This window comes from Erpetoichthys calabaricus, chromosome 8 (genome assembly GCF_900747795.2).
Source record: "Erpetoichthys calabaricus chromosome 8, fErpCal1.3, whole genome shotgun sequence".
NCBI classification, from domain to species: Eukaryota; Metazoa; Chordata; class Cladistia; order Polypteriformes; family Polypteridae; genus Erpetoichthys; species Erpetoichthys calabaricus.
In genome coordinates, this window is record NC_041401.2 from 101,624,197 (window position 1) to 101,648,315 (window position 24,119).

Below are 24,119 nucleotides of genomic sequence, written 5' to 3' on the forward strand. Positions count from 1 at the left end.
TTTACAATATTTGACATTTTTTTACTGATAATATGAAAATTGGGAAACTTTCACCATTTGCTATTAAGACTAAATATCCATCCATCCATCCATTTTCCAACCCGCTGAATCCGAACACAGGGTCACGGGGGTCTGCTGGAGCCAATCCCAGCCAACACAGGGCACAAGGCAGGGAACCAATCCTGGGCAGGGTGCCAACCCACCGCAGTAAGACTAAATAACCTTGTTGAATGCTTTTGCTTGTTGTGACTCACTATGAAGTCCATATTGCCTTAGAAATTTTAGAATCTGTCAGGTATGCAGTTGTTCTGAACTTTAGGTGTCACTTTTTCATTGACCTTCAGCAATCTGTTGCCCAATTTTGGGTAGAACCTTATAGTACCTATACAGAAAAGTTACCAATTTCTAATTTTGCAGAGGTTCCCCTTCGGGGGATTTAGAGGGTATTAGCTATAACCATTGACCCTTAGCTTTGTGGTAACACAACAACCAACACATCACTTTGAACAGTGTCCATGGTAAATCTTTACAAAAACTGAAAGAAAGTCCCTGGGACTTTACTGGCACAGAGCAAAGTAAAACAAAGAGCAAATTCAAGGCTTCACAGGGTTCTGCCTGTATCAATGCTCCGTTTAAACCATTCAGATTGTCCCTGAGATCATTATAATACAGAAATTATAATGCAGAAATAAAAATTGCTAGAGAAGCCAAAACAAACTACAAGCAATTTTTCAGTACTACTCCAGTTAAAAGATGATAAAAGAGAATTTAAGAAACCTTGGGGACACAAATGGAGAAATCATTAAAAAAGAGAAGGAAATATCATAAAACTGTTAAATTTAAGTCAAGTTGCGTTATGCTCAAGCTATATAATGCTCTATTAAGACTGCATCTAGAGTATTGTGTACAAGAAAGACATCGGAGCATTTGAAGCTGTGCAGAGGAGAGCAACCAAGTGCATCCCTGGACTGAAGGACATGTCCTGTAACAGACTCAGAGAATTAAACCTGTTTAGTCTCAAGCAAAGGAGACTACTGGGCACCTAATCCAGGTGTTTAAAATCCTCAAAGACATTGATAAAGTAAATCCAGCAGAATACTTTCATCTTAAGGGTGAACCATATACTCAAGGGCAGAGGTGAAAATTAAGGCAAAGTGCATTTAAGACTGAAGCCAGAAAGCACTTATTTGCGCAAAGAGATGTGGGACTCTCAAACAAACTACCAAGACATGTAGTTGGAGCAGAAAGCTTGACACCCTTTAAGAAGGATCTGGATGAGATATTGGGACAGTTTAGCTATTAGCTTAACAAACAGGCTTGATGGACTGAATGGTTTCCTCTTCTTTGTCAGATTTATTATGTTCTTATCTACAGATTCATGTAAAGTAACCTCTTAGACCCCCTTACCATCCAGGAGTTGTTGTTCTACCACATATTGATCTCTCAAATAGTCTATGACTTAATATGATTTAACCCATTCTTTTTCCAGTCCATTAAAAAATCTATCAGTGCAATTCTGGAAACGTCTGGAATCAATCTCAAAGGCTTCTTTCACCTGGCTACTTCAGAATAGACTTTTATATTTTGTATCTTTTAACATGTCCTGTATGTTAAAAGAATAAGTATCTATAATAGCATAAACTGATTTACATAATTAGCAGTCTAGCATTTTCAAATAAGAAGCAAAACAGTAAGAAACAATAAAAAAACAATTGTAAAAATTCTGGATAATATACTGAATAGTGCCTAAAGCAGAGCACTCCATCATTAAAAAAGAACGCATGATGGAATTACAGTCAAGATCATAAGGTTGAAAACAAAATCATAAAAATACATTATTCAGTATATCACTGACGGACACTGTGCACATCTTACTGCGGTTATGCCCCGCTTGTCCCCTCTTTCAAATTTTAAAAGATAATCTGTTAATATATTGCGCAAAGAGGAACACAGTTCTGCAGACGGTACTGAGATGTTTGTCGGAGTTTATCTCGGTTGCATTGACAGCATATCAGGCGCCAACCTTGAATCTGTTCCATGCAATACTGTAGTGTAGATTTAAAGCGTGTTCCAACTTCTTTTCTGCTACGAGTTTTCTGCATTACTTACCTTTACCTTTCAACTGTTTCCGTGTGTTACTGTTGATTTTTTTGCTTTATACACGATAGTTTTTAGTGTGAGTGATAGATTAAAAGAGGTCATACAAAGTAAAAGGGACTAACACATTCCAAGCAAGAATTTAATCTTACCGACCTCAAACTGACGCCATATACTATGATGGGGCGGGGTCTCGTATCCACGCCCCTTCCTTTTTCACGTTTGCATGCTGGCTGTTTAAAAACAGAAGCTCCAGACATCGCCTCAGCGTGGAATACGAACGATGGGTGACTTGGTTGTTCTGCATTTGGAGCTCCTGGGCTTTGAGCGGAGATTCTTCCCGAGTCAGCACTATGTGAGTGTACTCTACTCTTTATTATTTATTTAGCATCAATGGCATGCATTAGTAATATCAAACTAATAAGGAATTTGATTGAATACAGTGTGTTTCATTGAGTACATATAACACAATGTAGTTAAAGGGGTAAAGGAGAAATGGAAAATGCAGTGAAATTAGAAAACAAAATAGCAATATACTCTTCCATCTGTGACAAAATGATGAACTTTTCAAATCTTAGTTACGTTACCCGTATATATTGTGCAGAACCTTGGAGAAGCTGGAGCCTATCCCAGCAAACATCAGACGCAAGGCAGTAATAAGGTGCTAGCCGATCGCTGGGTTTGAATGCCATTTGCAAATATTATAACGGGGGTATACATATAAGTAATGAGAGATGACAATCGTGGCATACATAAACTTGAATCGGCAGACTTTTGTTTTTAAGATCAGTTTAACAAGCAAATTAAACGTTATTATACATTAATAGGAAAAGTTAAACAACAAATAGAACAATAATAAAGCATAGCTACTGACATTTAATTATATAAAATAATATAAATGTGATAAAGTTAATGTATTTACAGCAGAAAAATATATTTAAAACGACATTAATAGGTGGCATGTACTGTACTTATGGTTTGTGTTTATTTTATTTTACTTGCTGCTACGTGATCTGTTCCAAGACTTTGAGTAACTATTCCGGAGATGCCTCAAAGAATAACTACGTTTAGAATAATTCAGATAGGGACAATCCATTTAGTTGGGGTCCAGGGGCACATACCGGTAACTGTAAAGATGTTCTCTGTCTATGCTGCCAGACGCGCACAAAAGCAGAACTATTGTGGCCAGAGCTGGTAAAACAGATCGATTTGGAAAGTTTTCAGTGAAATGAAGAAGTTTGAATAACAAACGTGTGCATGATCACGTTATTCATATCTCCGATCCTAATGACATCTTTTTTACATACTTCTTTTTACAGTATGCTTTCTTGTAGCATTATTCTATCCTTTAAAATGTGTAAAGAGCAGATAGTGACACTGAGAAAAGAGATAGCCACTGACATATCAGTTACAAAAAGCATATAAAAAATGTAACATTCTCAAACCATTCTTTATCTAGTTTGAGGGGGAAGGGCAGCAGGCCTGGCAGCATTAAAAGTTAGTTAGGTACCAGCCTTGGAATGAGCACCACTCAATCACAGAGCCAACTTGTGTCCACACCCTCTATCACACACATAGGGTCAATTTGGATTTGCAAATTAACTTAACTTCTTTCGGAATAAAGGAGAAATGAATAAATTGCAAGACAATAAAATAAGATTAAAAAAATGAAATGGGTGAAAATCAAAGTTCATTTAGAAAATTTAAACATTACACCCATTTGTATGTTTTATGAACTCTTGTTATTAGCACATTACAGTTATAGTATCATGCATTATTAGAATATCTTTCTCAGATCAAAGCAGCTGTACAATAATCAGCACATTTTATTTGTGCATTTTGTAACAGCAGACCTTTCTCTAAAATACCAGATACTGTATAGAACAGTTGGGTGGTGATAACAGATAGATAGATAGATATTAGATATGCTTTCAGAAAGAGGAAGTAGTATTTTCCAGAAAACAAGAAGTAAAGAAAGACAGATGTAAAACAATCTGTAGTATGCTTTTTCTGGAAAAGTAAATGGCTAGCCTGCACGTTAGGTATGTTTTTCTTGTGTATTACAAATATGCTACTTTTTATACATATATACTTGTTGGTATCATCTGTTCTTGATGAAATAGGTTTTTTTTACCCCTATACATAATTCAAAATACAGTATATATCTGATTGTCTGTGTTGGTTGTTAAAGAATATGAAGAAGGGGTTTCACTCCACCCAGCAATTTTCAAATCCCTCTGAAGTGATATTTTTATTTCTTTTAATTTGCAGGTGTATATGTTTCTGGTGAAATGGAGTGACTTGTCAGAGAAGTTGGTTTACAGGACTTTCACAGAAATCTACTCTTTTCATGTAAGTCACTTACAAACTCTGCTGTGTTGTTATAACCACCACCTATGTGTATGGTCAAGTTTCAGATCATGAAAAGCTTCTGTTTCACTGGTTTTAAGAGAAGTAATTTATGAATTAAATTCAACAGTTCATTAATGCCTAGATAAAACAGTAGAAGTGGAAGCAGAAGTACTGTATAATTACAATATTCCGACTTATGATTACAACAACAACAACATTTATTTATATAGCACATTTTCATACAAAAAGTAGCTCAAAGTGCTTTACATAATGAAGAAAAGAAGAATAAAAGACAAATAAGAAATTAAAATAAGACAACCTTAGTTAACATAAAAAGGAGTAAGGTCCGATGGCCAGGGTGGACAGAAAAAACAAAAAAAAACTCCAGAAGGATGGAGAAAAAAATAAAATCTGTAGGGGTTCCAGGCCACGAGACCGCCCAGTCCCCTTTGGGCATTCTACCTAACATAAATGAAATAGTCCTCTTTGTAGTTAGGGTTCTCACGGAGTCACTTGATGCTGATGGTTATACAGACTTCTGGCTTTTAATCCATCCATCATTGTTGGAACATCATGGTGCTTTGGGTAGATGGTGGTGGCACAAGCCACCACCAATAGGACACCGGAAAAGGAAACAGAAGAGAGAGTAGGGGTTAGTACAAATTTTGAATGAATAGTTATTATAATGAATTGGATATACAGAGTGTCAGGATTAAATTACAGTGAAGTTATGAGAAGGCCATGTTAAAGTAATGTGTTTTCAGTAGTTTTTTAAAGTGCTCCACTGTATTAGCCTGGCGAATTCCTACTGGCAGGCTATTCCAGATTTTAGGTGCATAACAGCAGAAGGCCGCCTCACCACTTCTTTTAAGTTTTGCTCTTGGAATTCTAAGGAGACACTCAGTTGAGGATCTGAGGTTGCGATTTGGAATATAAGGTGTCAGACATTCCGATATATAAGACGGGGCGAGATTATTTAAAGCTTTATAAACCATAAGCAGAATTTTAAAGTCAATTCTGAATGACACAGGTAACCAGTGTAGTGACATCAAAACTGGAGAAATGTGTTCGGATTTTCTTTTCCTGGTAAGGATTCTAGCAGCTGCATTCTGCACTAACTGCAAACGATTGATGTCTTTTTTGGGTAGTCCTGAGAGGAGTGCATTACAGTAATCTAGCCGACTAAAGACAAACGCATGAACTAATTTCTCTGCATCTTTCGATGATATAAGAGGTCTAACTTTTGCTATGTTCCTTAGGTGAAAAAATGCTGTCCTAGTGATTTTATTAATATGCGATTACAGCCTCTATGGCATATACAACATGCAAGCAATATGAAAGTCAAGGCTCCTAAAAAAATATGTGATATTGTTGAGTTGCAGCATAACAAAGAAGTAGTACCAAGTTCCACAGCATATAAATGAAAAGAAAATCTCGTTATGGAAGCATCAGTAACAGTTAAAAAAATACCACAATTGTATATTTGCACAGTTGATTAACAATATGAATAAGACATGCATATTTTAGTTTCTTTTGAGCAAAGCATCTTTAATGTATGTATCATCTAACCATACCTATACTATGTGTTTTCATAAATTAGTGCATCATCGGCTTTCCCGAAACTGGGCACAGACTTTTATGGAAAATAATAACTTTTTAATAAGCAACAAAATGGCAGGTGAGGTAGAAGATAATTAAAACATGATAAGTTTCAATTAAATTATGAAAGAATGTGTATACCCTGTGCATATCAAAAATGTACAAAACATGTGAATAGATCAACAGAGTCCCTTAACTATTAATGAGAAATATCTGTTTGAAAATGAAAGAGACAAAACGTGTTTAGACAAAATGTAAACATCATAACCTAAATAGAGAGATAAATTGAATTGTGCATCCTGTTTTGTAGAGAAATAAAAATAATGTTTGACTGTAGCTGTGATGTCAGATGTATTACGTTCATTAACAAAAGAAACTGACAGAACCCACATGCAGGTACACTCTTACAAATAAAGGTGCCAGAGTGGTTCTTCAGAGAAATGCCATAGGGGAACCATTTTTGGTTCCCAAAAGACCCATGCACATATGAAAGAACTTAGTTTATTTAGATCCATAACAGGCTCCATACAGTAAATGACCAGGCATAGATGGTAACAGATTTGTGAAATATCAGTAGTTCATGATGTTAAAAGGACATTGCCTCATACAATACGAAAACCTGGACATAGCCTGGTTTAATCTGTTAATGTCCTGATAGGTTGCCTTCCATACATTAAAGACTGTTTGTTTTTTGTTTCTATATATAAGAAGTTTTTCAAAGAGCAAAGAACCTACTTCATATGCAAATAAACTATCCCAGAAGGTGCTTTGTCAATCAATAGTTCTATGAGGACCCGCACAACCCAGTAAAGAACCATAAAGTGACATTAAATAATCAGTATTGTTAAGAATGTTATCTACTGTGCCAAAATTTTAAGGAAACTATAGTTCATCTTAAGAGAGTGCATCTGTTTAAGAACTATACTTGTCATACAGAGTTTTCATGTAGCAAGGCTCCATTATTTGGCCAGAGTCACACATAATCTAGCCTGAGAAAATTCTTTTAAAATTTAAGAGTATATGTTTACATAAAGTTAGTTATGTGTGGTAGAAACCATGTACATCAATAATTTACCATTTGAATGTCTTCACCTGGTCGGAGGTTTTTAGTATTAAGTGGGGGCGTACTTATGTGTTGGAGTTTTGAAGTATTTAGTAAATGTCTTGTACAAGTTGGCGAGTAGGTGATCAGATAGTAAGTGTTATTTTATTCTGATAGTTGTCATTTTGACTAGATTACAATTAAGGCTGTGACTAAGTGCTATTTTCAGCATTGTACAACTATTTAGGCACCGTCTATTGCAAATATAATAAATTACCAAGATCCTTAAAACCTACCATTAATTTAATCGCATCGTTAATTTAAAAATTATATGTACAGTATATAAATATATTTCAAGATTTTGGTTTCTTATCCATAACTGTTTCTGTTAGAACCCATCTATAGTCAATGGGGAAATGAAAAGAAATTTCAACAAGGATTGGTAAATGTTTACTGAATGTAGATTAATAATGTATATAGTACTTTTATAAAGATAGGAGAATCTTAAATAGCATACTTCCAAAGCAATCATTTCAGAAGAACACACAAGGTCTATTGTTTTGGTGGTTGAAATATGATGGTGGGATTCTATAGCTATTTATAATTTTCTGACATTTGGAACAAAAATTCTGTATAAGTTAGAAAATAGTCACAACTGTCATCATTTAATTCTGGATTTTTTTTCTAATTGTAATTATCCATTATTAATGATATATGCAGGTCACTTTGGCTAGAGTGGTGGTGTGTTGGCTTGTGCTGTTGCAACATGGTGTGTGGTCATGGGTTTGATTGTGGTCAGAAGTGTTTTATAGTTTCATTTCTTTATGTTTTTCCCATGAGTTTCAGTTTCCTCCCAATACCAGAAACATTTCGTTATGTTAATTTTCAGTGCCATGCTTGATGTTTCACATATGTGCACTCTACAGGTTCTTGGTTTTCAGAGTGAAACCCTGTTTTATGTCAATTACTGGATTGCATCACATTGCACAACAACCATATTTGTAATGCAAGTGACATGATTATGGGTTCTGTTTCTCATATTATGAAGGTGACAGTTTTATAAATGTACAAGATTATAAAAAATACTAAATCTGTGGGCTGAATTTAACAATGCTATGGTAAATGTATGTTTTTTGTTTAATTTTTATACTTTTTTTTTTCTTTTCAAATGTTGTGAAATAGGTCATTAGGTCATTGCCTGACTTTAGCATAGGAAAGATCTAGGCAATTTTGGCAGCATTTTTGCAGTGTTTTAATGTTCTAACAGTCAGATGGGAGTCATTTCCTGTTTTCATAAGAAAGATACATGGTTTGATGAAAACGTAGGTTAGAAACATTAAAGGTCTTGCATAAAATTTGAATTAACGAATGGTAGATACACATTTTTAGACACCTTTGTTCTCATACAGCTATTTCATTTCATTCATATATCATTCAGCTGAAACTACAGCCACTCCTAACTTCTTTCAGGTTCTTTGAGAAGTTTCTGTGTAGATTAAATGCATATGTAATATTCAGCAATCATTGCTGTTGGTAGTAAATAAAATATGCAGTATTGCAGTGGTCTTCGAACTTAGAAGGACATGCATACTGTTAGCATTGACAAATTTTAGCATTTAATTGGACTTTTAGTACAACTGAACACTTGATTATGTTTTGCCTTTATTACATGAATCAGGGCATATAGAATAAGAAGTTGCTTTATTTTTGTACTTTTGGAAGGACATGTGTATTTTATTCACAGCTAACATGAGAAAAGGTTTCTGTCTTATTTTTTCTCATTCGATTATTAAGCCACATGATGAGCAGCACAGATACGAATTGAACTCAATATTCAACTCCTTTTAGGACATATTGTACATTTGTCCAGTGTCTGCTGTTTGTTAATTATCATTTTTAAACAAAACTATAGCGTATTGTTTAAGGGAGAAACTTCTTGAAAAGAAACACACAAATGAAAAGAGAAAGAGTAATGAATGTTAAGTGTTCTGTGTACTAAAAATTAAGGAAACAGTATTTAACCTATTCATTCACCTATGTCATTTTATTAAAAAAACAGTGAGGTGTAAAATTCTTGAACAAGTTACTTATATTCTGGAATGTGTTTCTAGACTTTAAAAGTTAAACCAGAATTGAGGCAGTTAATAAAACAAAAGTAATCCTTTAATGTTATGGAGTGTGTCTCTGAGTAAGAAATTGTATCAACTGTGATACTTGAGGACCAGAAGCTTGGGAGCCACTGCTATATTCTACTGTTTTGTTGACTTCTGATCCCTCTGTTTAATATTCACCTTTAAACATTTCTGCTGGGCTAATAGAAAAAAAATTGGGGCAGTTATGATCATGAGTTCTTTTGTCTTTATTCATAAAGGCATCAACTAAATCTGATAAGCACAGTATTTGTGAAGTTTTCAAAACAGAAACACATCCATTTGTTTATTGACCGATTTGCTTTTGATAACATTCAACATATACCAACTTTGTTTATACAGCCACATGTAGCAATTAAGTTTGTACAGTTTATTTGCATATAAGTAATGTTTTGTGTTTTTTAGCTGCAATAATTATTTATATAAGACTAGATGTTCAAAATACTGCAACATGAGTATCGATATCTCTAAATTAGTCTTGTCGCTAATCCTGTTATTAAAAGTTAAGTTTTCATTGTCTTCATTAGATTTCATTTAGAAAATTGTACCTATTTTTGGGATTAATAAAGTATCTATCTATCTATCTATCTATCTATCTATCTATCTATCTATCTATCTATCTATCTATCTATCTATCTATCTATCTATCTATCTATCTATCTATCTATCTATCTAGTCTATTTTGTGTAAAACAAAAATCTATTCCTTGTTGTAAGTAAAATTAAAGACACACAAAAAATCCTATTTGCTCTTAACTACTGGGCTAGGAGTTAAATTAAGGTCTTTGAAGTTATGAAATGCCCTACTAACCTTTCATATATTTTAAAAAAAATCATTTAAAACATACAAATGTGGTGTTTTAATAAAGTTTCCTTAATGTTGTTGTTTTTCAGAATGGAAAATAATGAAATATTACTATTTTGGCACGCTGCACTAGGCCTCATATAATATTTTAACATTAGACTATTTCTTGTTTTTCCATCCCTTAATTGTTAGTCTTACAGTTTCAGTTCACTGCTGCACAACTGCATACTTAAATTATTTCAATTAAAAATTGTACTAATGTAGTGCAATCCAAGTAGGATGCACTGGAAAACCTATACCTCAGTTGTTACTAAATCAATTGGAGCTAGTCCAGCTCTATATTGATTTAGTTGAATATAATTAAAGAATACAACAATTATCCCAGATTTAAAATATTTAGAATACATTTTTTACTTTTATTTTTTAGAAAAATTTAAAGGAGATGTTTCCCATTGAAGCTGGTGAAATTGACAATAAAGACAGAATTATTCCATCTTTACCTGGTAAGAATACAAAGTCTTTGCCTGTAATTTATTTAATGTAACATGGAATGAGTAGTATGGCCACATTCTGAGTTGGCCCTGTATGAGATGATAGATAGATACTTTATTAATCCCAATGGGAATTATGTATGCTGTATGCATAAGTGTGCTATGCAGTGAACTAATGGTTCTGCATAGTGGTACACTGCTTGTGGGAAAAAAAAAGTAAAGAAATGAATGAGTGTACTCTCATCAATCTGCCACATGATCTGCTCTTATCTGATCCATTCTGTAAATGTACTTTCATCTGCACAAATGCAGTTTAGTCTAGATACTTCTGTTAATATTCTGGTCAGGATGAGCAGACCCCCATGGTAATCTCTTACAAAATAAGAATGAGACCATTTATAAAACTTTGCCTAGATTCAAGGGTGAAAATATTTGCGTGGCAAAATAATACATTTACATAAAGCAGATATTTTTATGAAATGTACCCTTTATAAATCACAGTCCTGTTGTATATGTATACGTCCAGTTGCCACCCTGAAGCAACCAAATATGGACTGTGCTAATCGACCTCATACATATGCAATCACAATGCTGTAGACCCTCATTTGCCAGTAGATGTAGCCCCCCATCTGATGCATCCTGACACATCCAGATATTACCACCTGAATAATGCCTGCATTTGAGGAGTCCCATGGTGCGATCTATTTTTATGTTTATTTGTTTGTTTATTAATTAGCTCCTAAATGGTTTGACAACCAGAAGACTACAGAAACTCGTCAGGGCACTCTGGCTGATTACTGCCGTGCACTACTCAACCTGCCTATTAAAATTTCTCATTGTCACCTGGTACTTGACTTCTTCCGAGTTCGTCAGGATGATGAGAATCCACCTGCTCCTCATCCGTGAGTAGTAAAATCAATATCATCCAAAACTTTTCTGAAAATGTAAATTTATTTAAAGGAAAATGTGTATTTTTCAGAGAAGATGATTGGATGCTTTGCACTGAAGGGCAGCACAATGGCATAGTGGAGATTAATGTTACCTTAGTGAGTCCAGGCCGGTGAACTTCCTTTATGGAAAAATATGATTTACCCACCTTCAGGGACACTAGCTTGCACCTGGCATCTAAATACATGTTGACAGGCAAATCTAAGTAAAGCCAGTTTTAGTATGTGGGAATGTGTGTGGTTGCATGTGTGATTTGACTTAACAGAAAATGTAGTAAACCTTAGGTTGGGTACCTGTGATTGGTCTAATGCTACTAGGAGGGGCCGTAGCTTCCTGAGATCTGAAAATTGAAAGAAGCATATGCTAGCATTCTCTGCGAGAACCTCCTTTTACAGGTCTGAAAGGGTAATTTGGAGTTACAGGCAGGACACATTTTACAGTTAGTCACACAAGACTGCTAATACCAAGCCATTTTAGAATTGCCAGCCAATTTAAATGCATTTGTTTGCAAGAAACATGCTAAGTATACCACCATAAATTGCTATATAAATCAGCGTTCACGTACAGTACAATTATATAAGTAGCCCAAGGTTGGCACTTTCAGGTCACAGGAATATTACATTAGTTTAGTAGCTTGGTTACTTGTTTTGATTTCCAGTTGGGTGGCCTGGAAACATTGTATTTACTGGTTCACTCTCCATTGGGTAGAAGATTTATTGTGGTTTTTGGAGGTAATCCATTATAGTCACTGATGCATAGTATTTAAAAAAAATTATAGCTAAGGTAGAGAAAATCTTGAGGTGGACTTTGTATGTCAGCAGTTCAAAGAGTGTTTAATAATTGTACATAGCCCTTGTCTGGGTGTATTTGTCTACCTAAGTAACTGTGGTGCTCTGCTGTGGTGCTTTAAAAAAAAAAGAATCAATATACATTTAAAATGGATTTTTGCATATCTTTAACCTACTGGTAATCCTGCTTTTGAGACAAGCATAAAACTGGAATACAAAGGCTTTCAAGGGAAGGCCCCTGTTGTTGTTTTTTTTCATAGGATATGTCTATTTTTCTAAATTTGGAAATACATATACATTTATCCAACATTTCTTTAAGACTAAAATATTGAAATACAATGCCTTATGTTGATTTCTGCATGTTATATTGCAGGTTTAAGAGGAATGAGACCTTTCTTATGGGAAAAGAACAAACTAGGAATGAGAAATCAGGTAAAAAAAATATCAAACAGATTTGATTTAGACGTCTAATTCTGATTATGATGATAATGTATTAGACAAAGAGAAGAGACTGTGTGCTATACATATGTCCTGTTAATCTGTTCATATAAAGTGACTCTTACATAAACCATCAAACCACAGAATTTGGCTTTGACTGAATTTTTCTGTTAGTGTTCTACTATCTGAAAGGTGTTGTCACTGTAAACCTACATGTAGGTTAACTGTAATGAATGAATAGACCTAACCTTTTAAGTCCAGGGTAGCATGTGGGTCTTGAATTAATCGTGATTGGTATGTGAACATATAACTTTGAGTAAGAGCCAACAGAGGGGAAAAGTTGGGTCTGGGTTTGTGAACTCCTGCTCTTGGATAGAGCTTTGTTAGTGGTACGGAACAACTGTTTTCACTTAGCGGGAAACTTTTTTAAAAGCCCTTTTCCTAAGCTGCTACAGATTCTGGTAGGATTGCATTATTAACTTTTCCTTTAGAACAATCATTTTGTACAATTTCAGTATTTCACAAAACATTTATACCTTTTCTCCTGTATACATCATCCATCGACTTTTTTCCCTGATTTATTAATTCAATTTTATTGATCTGATGATTTATGTTAGGTTAATTTTCTGAGGGTGGAATATGTGTGGTCTCTTGGTGACTTAGTATTGGCTTTTCAACTCTAACAAAAAGTAATAAACTGTAACTGAATTTGGGTGGTTACTCCTGCTTAGATATACAACACCTAAGAGGAATACTGTTTGTCATTGACTCTCTTACCACTCAAAAGAACTAAGATATTTTTTTTTTTTTAGTCTGGCTCAAGTAACACCTATTCTGGATCCTGTTATACGCACTTACTCTTGGAGTTATGTGCTCTTTTTCCTCTTGCAGAAATCACTGGACCAATCATTTTACAAACATATAGGCTTATTGCAGAATACAAAAAGAGCTCCAAGCATGAACTCAGCATGAAGGCTGGAGATCTTGTTGAAGTTGTGGAGAAGAGTACAAGTGGTAAGTTTGTAATTATACTAAAGTAACATAATAATTCATGATTTTCTGTCTCGGTGCCCTGAATCACCCAAACCTGGCCCATTATCCATTTTTCCTTATTTGACTGTATACACTATTTATCAGCCAATTCATTTTAAAGTTTACATATTAAATAAATCAAGACATATTTTTTGTTCATTCATATGAATTCTGTGACCTTATTTTAAGTTGCTGCTTTAGAACTGTTTACTTCACTGTAATTTCATTGTTTCTGGAGGTGAATGACCCTTCCAGTTGTATATTTTAGGCATGTTTTTTTAAATCTAAAAGAGGTGAGAAAACGGACAGCCACAACTCATGCATAGCATAGTTAATTGTCATGGAGTCAATGCACTTGGCTAATGTGGTTACTAGGAATAGAATAAGTAATGTAAATACTGACTTAAACGCTTCTCAATAGGATTTTTTCTTATTTTCTCATGTCACCCCCCTTTGTCAATATTTGTCCAGGCTGGTGGTTCTGTCAAACTGAGTCTCATCGTGGTTGGCTTCCTGCAACATACCTGGAACCTCTAGAAGGTCCAGATGAGTCAGAAGATCAGGAGCCCAACTATGAAGGTATTTTCCAACACCATTTGAAAAATGTTGTCTGTCCTTTTTAACAGAATCAATTAGAACGTCCACAAACGTTTTCCAGTAATGAATAGATTTGTTGTGTCTGAAAGTAATTACTTTGTATTTCAACTTCGTTTTTGTTGTTCTATTGTAAACTATAAGGACAGCTTGAGAGCATTTTTGTTGTTGTCTTGAAGAGAAAAATAAGGAAACAATTTGGAATTTTATGGCCTTTTGCCTTTCTATAACCTTCACAAAACTGACAAAGCTGTTTTCTCACAGTTTGCTGCTTCAGTGTCTTAAAAATAGCTTGCATGCACAAGAAGTATTTTACCTGTATTCTGACTTAGCAGTGCATCTAAATCGTGATAGACTTGTGCAGATCAATGAAGTTAGGAAAAAAACTGAGGGTGAAATCTGCACATTCTGGCAGTGCTTTAAGCAATGCCATGGCTTAAGGTGTTAGAAATCATTTTTCGACATCAGCTGATTAGGTGTGGACACAACACAGATTACAATAGTTTTGAACTTTCCTGTCCAAATTCTGACTGAATACAATAACCACATTACACCTAAATTGGCTTAATGTGCTGCTTACCAAATAATAAGCTATTTTCTAAACTCTTAACATGAACAGCCTATAGTATTTGTCATAATTGCATATCATGCACACTTCATAACAAAAAGAGTTGCTCCCAGATGCAGTTGTCCAATTCATGTGAAAACTGGCAAAGAAGATCAACATTTGTGCCATAGTAATTGGGCTTGTATGTCAGTTAAACTGAAAATTGACACAGAGAGATGCACATTTCTCACCATAAAAAGGCAATAACTAGACCAGTTTGGATCATTGTGACTTCAAAAAAGTGTGTACTGGCACTATTACACTGCAAGAGACTGACACATTTGTCTCTTAAATGAGTAAGTGACAGTATAACCGATTGGAATTACTGTTTGCGCACTAAGAAAGAACTCATAAGATAAAACAGTAATGAATTTGTTAATCTGATAGTCATTCACTAGCTTAAACGATAGTGGCTATCTACCTCTGTAGATAGATAGATAGATAGTAGGACATCTTAGAATTATTCTTAGTTAAATTATTAATTCTACAAGGCACTCCACTGCTGTTTATTTTTGGGTAAGTACTTTTTTAAACAGCTATATAACTACACAGTTATCATTGCAAATCATAAGTAAGAACTACCTAGCATTGTGAATACCCCATGGATTATGAACATTATTCATTACTGGAGTATTTTCTATTCAAAAACCCATAAAAACTGTATTTGTTTGTAGAAATCTGCATGATGTGGTATCCCTGTTTTGTTACACAGGCGAATTATATCAGACCGCCAAGCCGTACAAAGCTGAGCAAGAGGATGAGATCAGTCTAGAGCAGGATGTGACCATTGAAGTCATTCATAAACTCTTGGATGGATGGTGGGTTGTGAGGTAAGTATATACTGTAACTTTATAGTTCAACATTTCTCGCACAGTGCAGCAAGTAAAACTGAAAAGAAGACTCAGATTGATCAAGGCTTAAACAATGCAAATTGCCTGTCCAAGCTGTTAGAGGCAGCTGATATTTAAAGGTCAAAGAATGTGACTGCTATATCAGTGGATGTGGGATGAAGAAACTAGCTAACAGAGCTTTGGGAGAAATGTTACATTTCCATCTGATTGACAAATATAACTTGTTATCACAAGACTTATGAATTTTAACAATTAAGCTATTCAATTTTTGCATTATTTTTTCAGCCACTTTATGAATTTCCTGCTTTTTCTTTCTCTCTATTAGAAACTGTCTTCTCCTATCATTATTTTTTAGAGCTACTAGGGGCTTTGCCCCCTGCTTGCTTCGCTCGCCAACGCCCCTGCCTGTGCTACACGCTGGCAACTTCGCGTCTCTGCTGCTCGTGTATGTGGATTTCACTTTCACTAAACAACAAAACTTTTAATTCTCGCGGATAGGCCTCTTCATTGGGAAGAAACATTACTTTTCCCTGATGGCAACACAAATTAGACAATCTACAAGTCTCCGACTTAAAGTTTAAAGCCGAACAATAGCTACATACTTCTGTCATATCACTTATCACCATATATTCAATTTCTTTTCGCTGTTCTGTAATTTCATCGAGTAATAATTTCCGTTTGTTAGCGCAATTGCGATCTTTACTATCAGTTTTTCGAGACTTTTGAATTTTAGTACCCTAAGTTCTTGTCTATAAGCCGGACTCATGTATTAGCCGGAGACCAAAAATCATACGAATTTTTAAAATAAAATCGTATCATAGATAAGCCGGACTCATGGATAAGCCGAACATACTATAACCTATAACTAATAGAAGGGAGGGAGGTCAGTGGTCTCACTCGCGCCCATTTAATTTCTTTAAGGGGGGAGAGAGTGTGAGATATTGCCGTCTCTCTCACTCCCCGCATGGCGCGGTTGGAGCGGCCGGAGCGCGTTCTTTCTGCTCTGGGCGTCGCCGAGTCAACACGAGCGCGTAGCGGTCATTTAAATTGTGATTTTATATGTAAGCATATTTAAATATATATCGCGGATTTCTGCGGACAATGGGTCTTTTAATTTCTGGTACATGCTTCCTCAGTTGGTTTGCCCAGTTGATTTCATACAAGGGACGCTATTGGCAGATGGCTGAGAAGCTAGATTGCTTACTTTTCTGTCAATCTTGCGCTGACTATCTGTGATCCTGACGTATGGGGATTGAGCAGGGGGGCTGTTTGCACACCTAGACGATACAGACGCTCGTCTAAAAATGCTGAAAGATTATCTTCACGTTGCTATCTTTTGTAAAGCTGATTCCTGAAAAGACATGCTGCACAGTGCTTCGCATACTTAAAAGCTCGAAGGGCACGTATTGATTTTTGACTGAAAAACAAACTCTCCCTCTCTTTGTCTGCTCCTGACGGAGGGGGTGTGAGCTGCCGCCTTCAACAGCTTTGTGCCGCGGTGCTTCGCATACTTAAAAGCCAAACAGACATATTGATTTGTTTCTTCCTTTGAAGAGGAAGATATGTTTGCATTCTTTTAATTGTGAGACTGAACTGTCATCTGTCTTGTCATGGAGCACAGTTTAAACTTTTGAAAGAGACAAATGTTTGTTTGCAGTGTTTGAATAACGTTCCTGTCTCTCTACAACCTCCTGTGTTTCTGCGCAAATCTGTGACCCAAGCATGACAATATAAAAATAACCATATAAACATATGGTTTCTACTTCGCGGATATTCTTATTTCGCGGGTGGCTCTGGAACGCAACCCCCGCGATGGATGTATAAGCCGGACTTATGTATAAGCCGATATTCTATTTTTTCATTTTCACAACTTTTTTCCTTAGATAAGCCGCGGCTTATTGACAAGAACTTAGGGTACTTTCATAATCTCTAACCTGCTCTGCATTAATGTTTCATGTTGCGTTAGAGGTATTGGTTGCATAATATGTTTTTGTTCTTTTTGGCTTTGAAATTCACACTCAAATACTTTTTAAACTTACACTTTTAATGTAACACTTCAGTAAAAACAATATTTGGAATTACCTTTTCGTCGATATCTCATTGTATTTTGATGCCGTGTTTGGAATTACATTGTGACAACGCAACGTATAACTGCCAGTGAGTGAATATCGTTTCTTTCTCTCTACATGAACTGTGTCTCACAATAGCATTCACATGAATGAGAAATGATTGAACCATGTGCATGGTTGTAAATGTTTTAAATGTGGGCAGGACTTTTCGAAATCTCTTTGCATAAAGTCTTGTCTTGCAGGACTTGAAATTATCTCTCACGGGTCTTTAAATTATCTCTGGAAATCTCTCGTCTCAGGTTTTTCTTTTAAATCTTTACTATCGATCTTTACTATCATTTTTTTGAGACTTTCAAATTTTAGTACTTTAATTATCTCTGACCTGCTCTGCATGTGTATCGTGCCAACATTTTTGAATTCTCTATGACGTTCTACATTGTCATCTACACTTTGTCTTTTATTTCCGGCCCCGGGCATGGTTAAATCTCTTGGCACAAAGTATTATCTTGTGGGATGTGAAAGTGTCTCTCTGAAAAAGTCACATCTCGTCCCAGGCTGAAAAGTCTCATCTCATCACTGGATTTTTTATATTATAATAGAGAGATGTTACCTTCCTAGAGCTTTTTAATCAGCTGCTCTGAGCTTCATATTTTGGTGAGTCAAATATTTGTCCCATGGTATACATAAGCCACACAAACATACTTAGTTCAAAACTATACAACTGCACTAAACAGAATTATTTAAGAAAATATCTCAAATGATCATCAAGTCAGTTGCTCTTAAATCACCACATGGGACAGAAATGTATTTTCTATATATATTGTAAGGTTTCTAAACTCTTGGGGTTGCCCCCAACGGGACAACATGCCGAAGAGCGTCCCAAAGTGTGATCGCCACGTCTATAGAAGATAGCCTGTTGGTTGCCGGGGCAACAGCGGGCTCCCACCACTGTGGCAGTTTGCCGCGAAAACAAATCTGAAAAGATCGCGGTCATGCTATGAGCACCAGCAATCGATGGGTAATGCAAGGAGCATTATAACTGCAGGGAACAGTATTACTTGGCCATTAACCTGGCCAAGACCCTGCCTGATTGCTGTGTCTGTGTATAGGAGAGTGGTAGATCCAGCTACAATAAATAACCATGCTGTTTCTGTTTCAAGCTTTCAAGCTGAATAAAGTTGGGTTTGGTAAAGTACTAGGTCTCAGCCTTGTGTTTTGGGGTGCAACACAGGGACACGCACATCACAATATTCTGACAATTGCCTGAATTTCTGCTGACAGGAAAGGTGAGCAAACTGGATATTACCCCTCGATGTTCTTGCAGAAAACTGGAGAGAAGCGAACTGACTATCCTGTGAAAACTCTGAATGAGGGAGCAAAACCTCCTCCCAGAAGGTAACTTCAGATGACTTCTAGAATTATTGTACCTGTGCTTGTCAAGGATTTCCAAATAGTTCAAAATAGTTTAAATGCAGCTACTATAAAGTCATTCCACCACGTTCAAAATAGTTTAAATGCAGCTACTATAAAGTCATTCCACCACTTATATGATTCGCTGTATAAAAATAAATATCCACAGTCCAAGTGTCTTAATTTTAAAGATTTTAGTAAAATTTAGATCAAACAGTTCACACAAAAAATATGGAAAAAGGTTGATAATACATGCAAAAGAAAGGAAAATGTTTTGTCTATGGTATTTGACTTGAATCTAGTTATGTAGGTTACATTTCTTAAGGTTTCTATCTGTTATTGCACATACTAGGACCAACGTTTGACCTACGTACAACATACATAACAGTCAGAAAAGTATATGCCCTTAAGACCTGTCTGTCTAACAGTTCATGTTTCTTTCTAGCTGTCTATCTTCAATCTAAAGGCTATACTATTGTCACACAGGGCCAACGTTCCATTACCTCTAACTTATAGGGTGTTAAACTGAATCTTCCTTTAGTTCAAAACTAAGCAAACTAAGGTAAATTTACCAATGTTAACTTAAAGGATTTGACTCTTACAATTACTATGTATTAGAACATTGTTTTTGAGAACTTTTAGAAGAAAGAAATTGTCAAGCAGTTAAGGCCGAAATTGGTAGTTGTTTTTATAAGCAAAAAGCATGTAGCTATAAATAGACCATGGAGTTTCTTACATAAATATGTTCACTGGGCCGTATAATCTATAATTTGACTGGTAGTTTTAGTTCCTCTTTTGCTGGCATCTGGAGACAGGTGGTAAAAGAAAAACAACTTTGCTGAAAGTCTCTGTTAAGTTCTGTTCAAATTCTGGTTGTGTTCTACTTACATACAGTGAATGTAGACTTATGATACATTGTCATTTTTAGAACAGTTTACAAAGCATGGAGATGGAAAAAATTAGTCATACAGGGAAAAACAAAGAAGAAATAGGTGTGAAAGTGAAATACAGTAGTGGCTTTCCATAGTGTGGCTCTCGTTTTACTCAGTCTCAATTGTTCCATGGCTTCAACCTTACTATTTCCAGTTGAAAAAAGTTAGGATTCTTCTGTTATTAATAGGAGGGGCTATATTCATATCTGAAACCATGTGCTTGTCCACTATATTTCATAATAAGTTGACAACCTCTATAACAACAGCACAACATGAGTGCAAAAAGTCATAATCTTGGGGTGGAAATGAAGCCTTGAAGTGCTTTTGCGCATGAATGTTGTATTTATGATTTGTATTACAGAGGCTAATGAAAATTGTGTAATTTAATGTAAGTGAACTAAAAAATCAAAGTAAACTCTGTCTTAGGTTATATCATGATAATCACTCAAACATAAAAATAAAAGAAAAATGTTTAGTTCAAGTTATATTGGACACATTGCAAAAAGAACTGCGTATACATTAGTTCCAGGTTTAATATATATATATTACAATTTGTAGGTCAACAATTAGAAATGCCCAGAGTATTCACCAGAAGGGACGTAACCGTATCAGCCAAGAGACCTACCGCCGCAACAGCCGCAGATACCTACAGCAACGTGGTCAGCATGCTAACCGTAATAGAGGAGTGCAAAGTGGACAGTTCAACCAGCAAAATAAACTGACATCTGTTTTGGAGATCTTGAATAATACTGGTAACTGTCTTTTTTTTAAGCTTTTTTTTCAGCTGAATTTAATTCTGCATTTTTATATAGCACCATTCAAAATAAAATGGTATATATTGGGTGAGGTCAGCTTGGTGCACGACTAAATTAAAATCATGTTTTTGGTTCTTTGCAAGATAAGAATGAGGTCTGTATGGAAAAAAGCGAGAGGCAGTTATTTTAATTTTGTGGGATTTTTTTAAACTCGTATTTGGCTGCAGTGCAATAATCAACTCCAGAATAAAAGAAAACAAAATTGCTGTTTTTCAAGAATGTGTTACTATTATATCTTCTATAATGCAAATAATTACTTGTTAATGATGCAAATACTGTGTTCAGTTTATTTATCACGCGGTCTCTCTGTTGGTTGGAGGATAGATAGATAGATAGATAGATGCCATATTTGGCTTTTTTTTCTACAAAAACAAATCTACTAAGGAGAATAAACTGTAAATCATAACTGTTTACAGTTCCCACTTCTAACTTGCTTCAACAGCTGCTTAGTATAAAATCTATCTATCTATCTATCTATCTATCTATCTATCTATCTATCTATCTATCTATCTATCTATCTATCTATCTATCTATCTATCTATCTATCTATCTATCTATCTGTCTATCTATCTAATCTAGTTTTGTCTTACCTTGATTGTTTTGAGTCTGACCCAGGTCAGAGTATGCTGTACATGTGTGATGATGTGAATGCTGTCAGTGTTGTCTTCAGAAAGGCTGTTGCATCCATCAGGAGGAATCTGGGGAGTTGGGCTCATAGGAGGACTGATGGACCATACAAATAATAAAAAAAAACAAAACATTGCTACCTATATGACACCCTATGTGCTTTTGAATTATTCCTTCATTGACTGATATTTGTACCTGATATATCTTTTCATGCAACATGTATTAATACTTTTGGGTGTAATTTACTTTTTTGTTAAAATGTGCATAAATAAGATCACTTAAATCCATCATTCATGCTCTTTCAAAGCCATGCTGTACAGTAGATTTCAAATACTCTCTTTTTTCACCTTTGTGGAGGTGCTTGGTAGCTTTCAAATTGCACCTTAAGTCCTACAATTTCTCATTGTGGTTATCAAACTGACTCTGTTGTATCTATCAACTTCTCCTGGTAATCTGCTCCTTATTAAATTGCATCTTCTTTCTCTTTGTATTACATTGTCTGCTCCAAAGCCTTCTGTGATATTTTCTATAACAAATTACTGATGATCTGTTTATGTATATTACAGAAAACACTGACCATAAAAAGACTGATAAGCCTAATGAACAAAAGGTTTTTCCTGTCATACCCCCTCGACCCAGTAAGGAGGTAATTTTGGAACGCTGTACTGAAACCACCCGCAAGAAGGTCAGCATCCGGAATTCCAGCTGAGACTGCAGAGGAATCATTTGTACCATACTGGAGAGGCTTGTGCAACACCAGCCAGTCTGTCATAATTTATTTTACAAATATTTCTGTATATATGACAAGAAGCAAAAGCATATTTTTTTCAGTGAACAAGTCGTCCAAGGCTGTCTTGCAGAATGTATTTGGTCTTCAAAGTTATTGGAGAAAGCATTCTATCTAGAGTTCACCTGTTTCTATTGATGATTGCCACAGCACAGAATTGCAGGAGTTTCTAGGGTCACTAGAGGGAGCTCTAGGCAAATGACCCTAAAGTGTCTGTGTGGTATTTGGAATCCCAAAAGTTATCCCAGGGCATACTTTGGAGTAGTTACAACCCTCTTAACAATAAGGTAGATGTGCTTTGAGTTGGGAGATGAGACACTGTAAAGGACTCAGCTGGTTGGAAGTTAAGAGGCCATGATATAGAGAAAGGAGGAGTGTGGGCTTTGTTTGAGCCAGGAATGCATGTGTACAAGTGGACCTGCTACCCCTAAGTGGTAGTCATGGACCACCACACATATAGCTTGTTCCAGTGAGGCAATAGGACTGTTACTTTCTTTTTCATATGTATATTTATCCCTTGGAGACCACAACACAGAGATTTGCAGGATGATTCTTGCTATCATGGGTTTTGTCCTTGTTTGGTCCTATGTAGGCAACTTATAGCTTCTCTTCATTTAGTTCCAGCAGTGTGAGAAAAAGAAAGGAAAGTGGAATTGATCTAGGGAACCATAAAAACCAAGTGTGTCCTTAAACTGAGTTGTAGGACTGACTTCACATGAGAGGCAATATCTGTATGTGATAATTCATTTAGTTTGAAATTGTGTTTTATTCACCTAAAGTAATTGCAGGGTGTTGAATTATGTTTGCAGAAGCTGGTTTTCCTCCAAGTTGAACTGTTATAATAAAAAAATGTTATTTTGAAAACAAATGTTTTTTTTTTATTTTTTTAAAATACAGTGGTGCCTTGTACGTTGAACGATTATAGCTGAGAACGTTCCAGAGTTTGAACGCTAAATTCGAGAGAAATTTGATCGAGAGTTTGAACGATGCTTCAATATTTGAACAGCAAGCACAGTGAAAAAAGCAGCAACAGAAGGTGCTTACACAGCATACATAAACATCGTCACTCATGTGTTTTCAGTGTTTTTTCACTTTATTTTTTGTGTGTATGTGTATATACTGTATATAATATATATATAAATAATCAATTAACCATGGCATTCAAGAAGAGTGTACAAGCAGCAAAGGTTAAGGGGAAGGTTGTAGTATCAACAATTTGAGGTGAAAAAGGGTCTTATTGCAAAGCATGTTTATGGAAGGTGACTCCTCTTCCAAACAGTAACCTTTCTCTTCATCTCTACCAACCACACAGGACATCAGCACTTCTCACTAAGGTACAATAAATGCAATTCTCATTTTATTATACAGTATTTATGTATTTTATTTATCATTTTAATGTATTTAGGGCATTTTATTGTGTTATTTTTACTTTAAGTTATGTGTATTTGCTGTTTAAGAGTATTGAAATGGCATTGTTTAGGGTATGGGAATGGATTAATTCACTTTCCATTATTCCTATTAGGGTCTATTTTCTAAATTAGGAATTTTCCCATCAGCAAAAAGTAGAGGTACCATGAAGAGCAGCTTTCTGTTCTTCACAAAAACTGAGAAAAATGAGAACAATCTGGTAGTCAACTGCTCAACAGGCAATGCCCAGAAAAGTCTGTAATGCAAATTCAGTCCCAT

General features: G+C 35.5%; 1 protein-coding gene across 1 annotated transcript; it reads left to right on the forward strand.

Annotated features, from left to right (window-relative positions):
• Positions 1–2,309: 2,309 nt before the first annotated feature.
• On the forward strand, positions 2,310–23,301 carry ncf1 (neutrophil cytosolic factor 1). The gene is made up of 11 exons (XM_028807182.2): positions 2,310–2,452; positions 4,369–4,449; positions 10,472–10,547; positions 11,272–11,437; positions 12,645–12,703; positions 13,601–13,723; positions 14,213–14,320; positions 15,655–15,772; positions 19,144–19,257; positions 20,763–20,956; positions 22,213–23,301. The coding sequence occupies exons 1-11, from the start codon at positions 2,381–2,383 to the stop codon at positions 22,353–22,355; spliced, it is 1,254 nt and encodes a 417-aa protein (XP_028663015.1). The 5' UTR covers positions 2,310–2,380; the 3' UTR covers positions 22,356–23,301.
• The last annotated feature ends 818 nt before the right edge of the window (positions 23,302–24,119 follow it).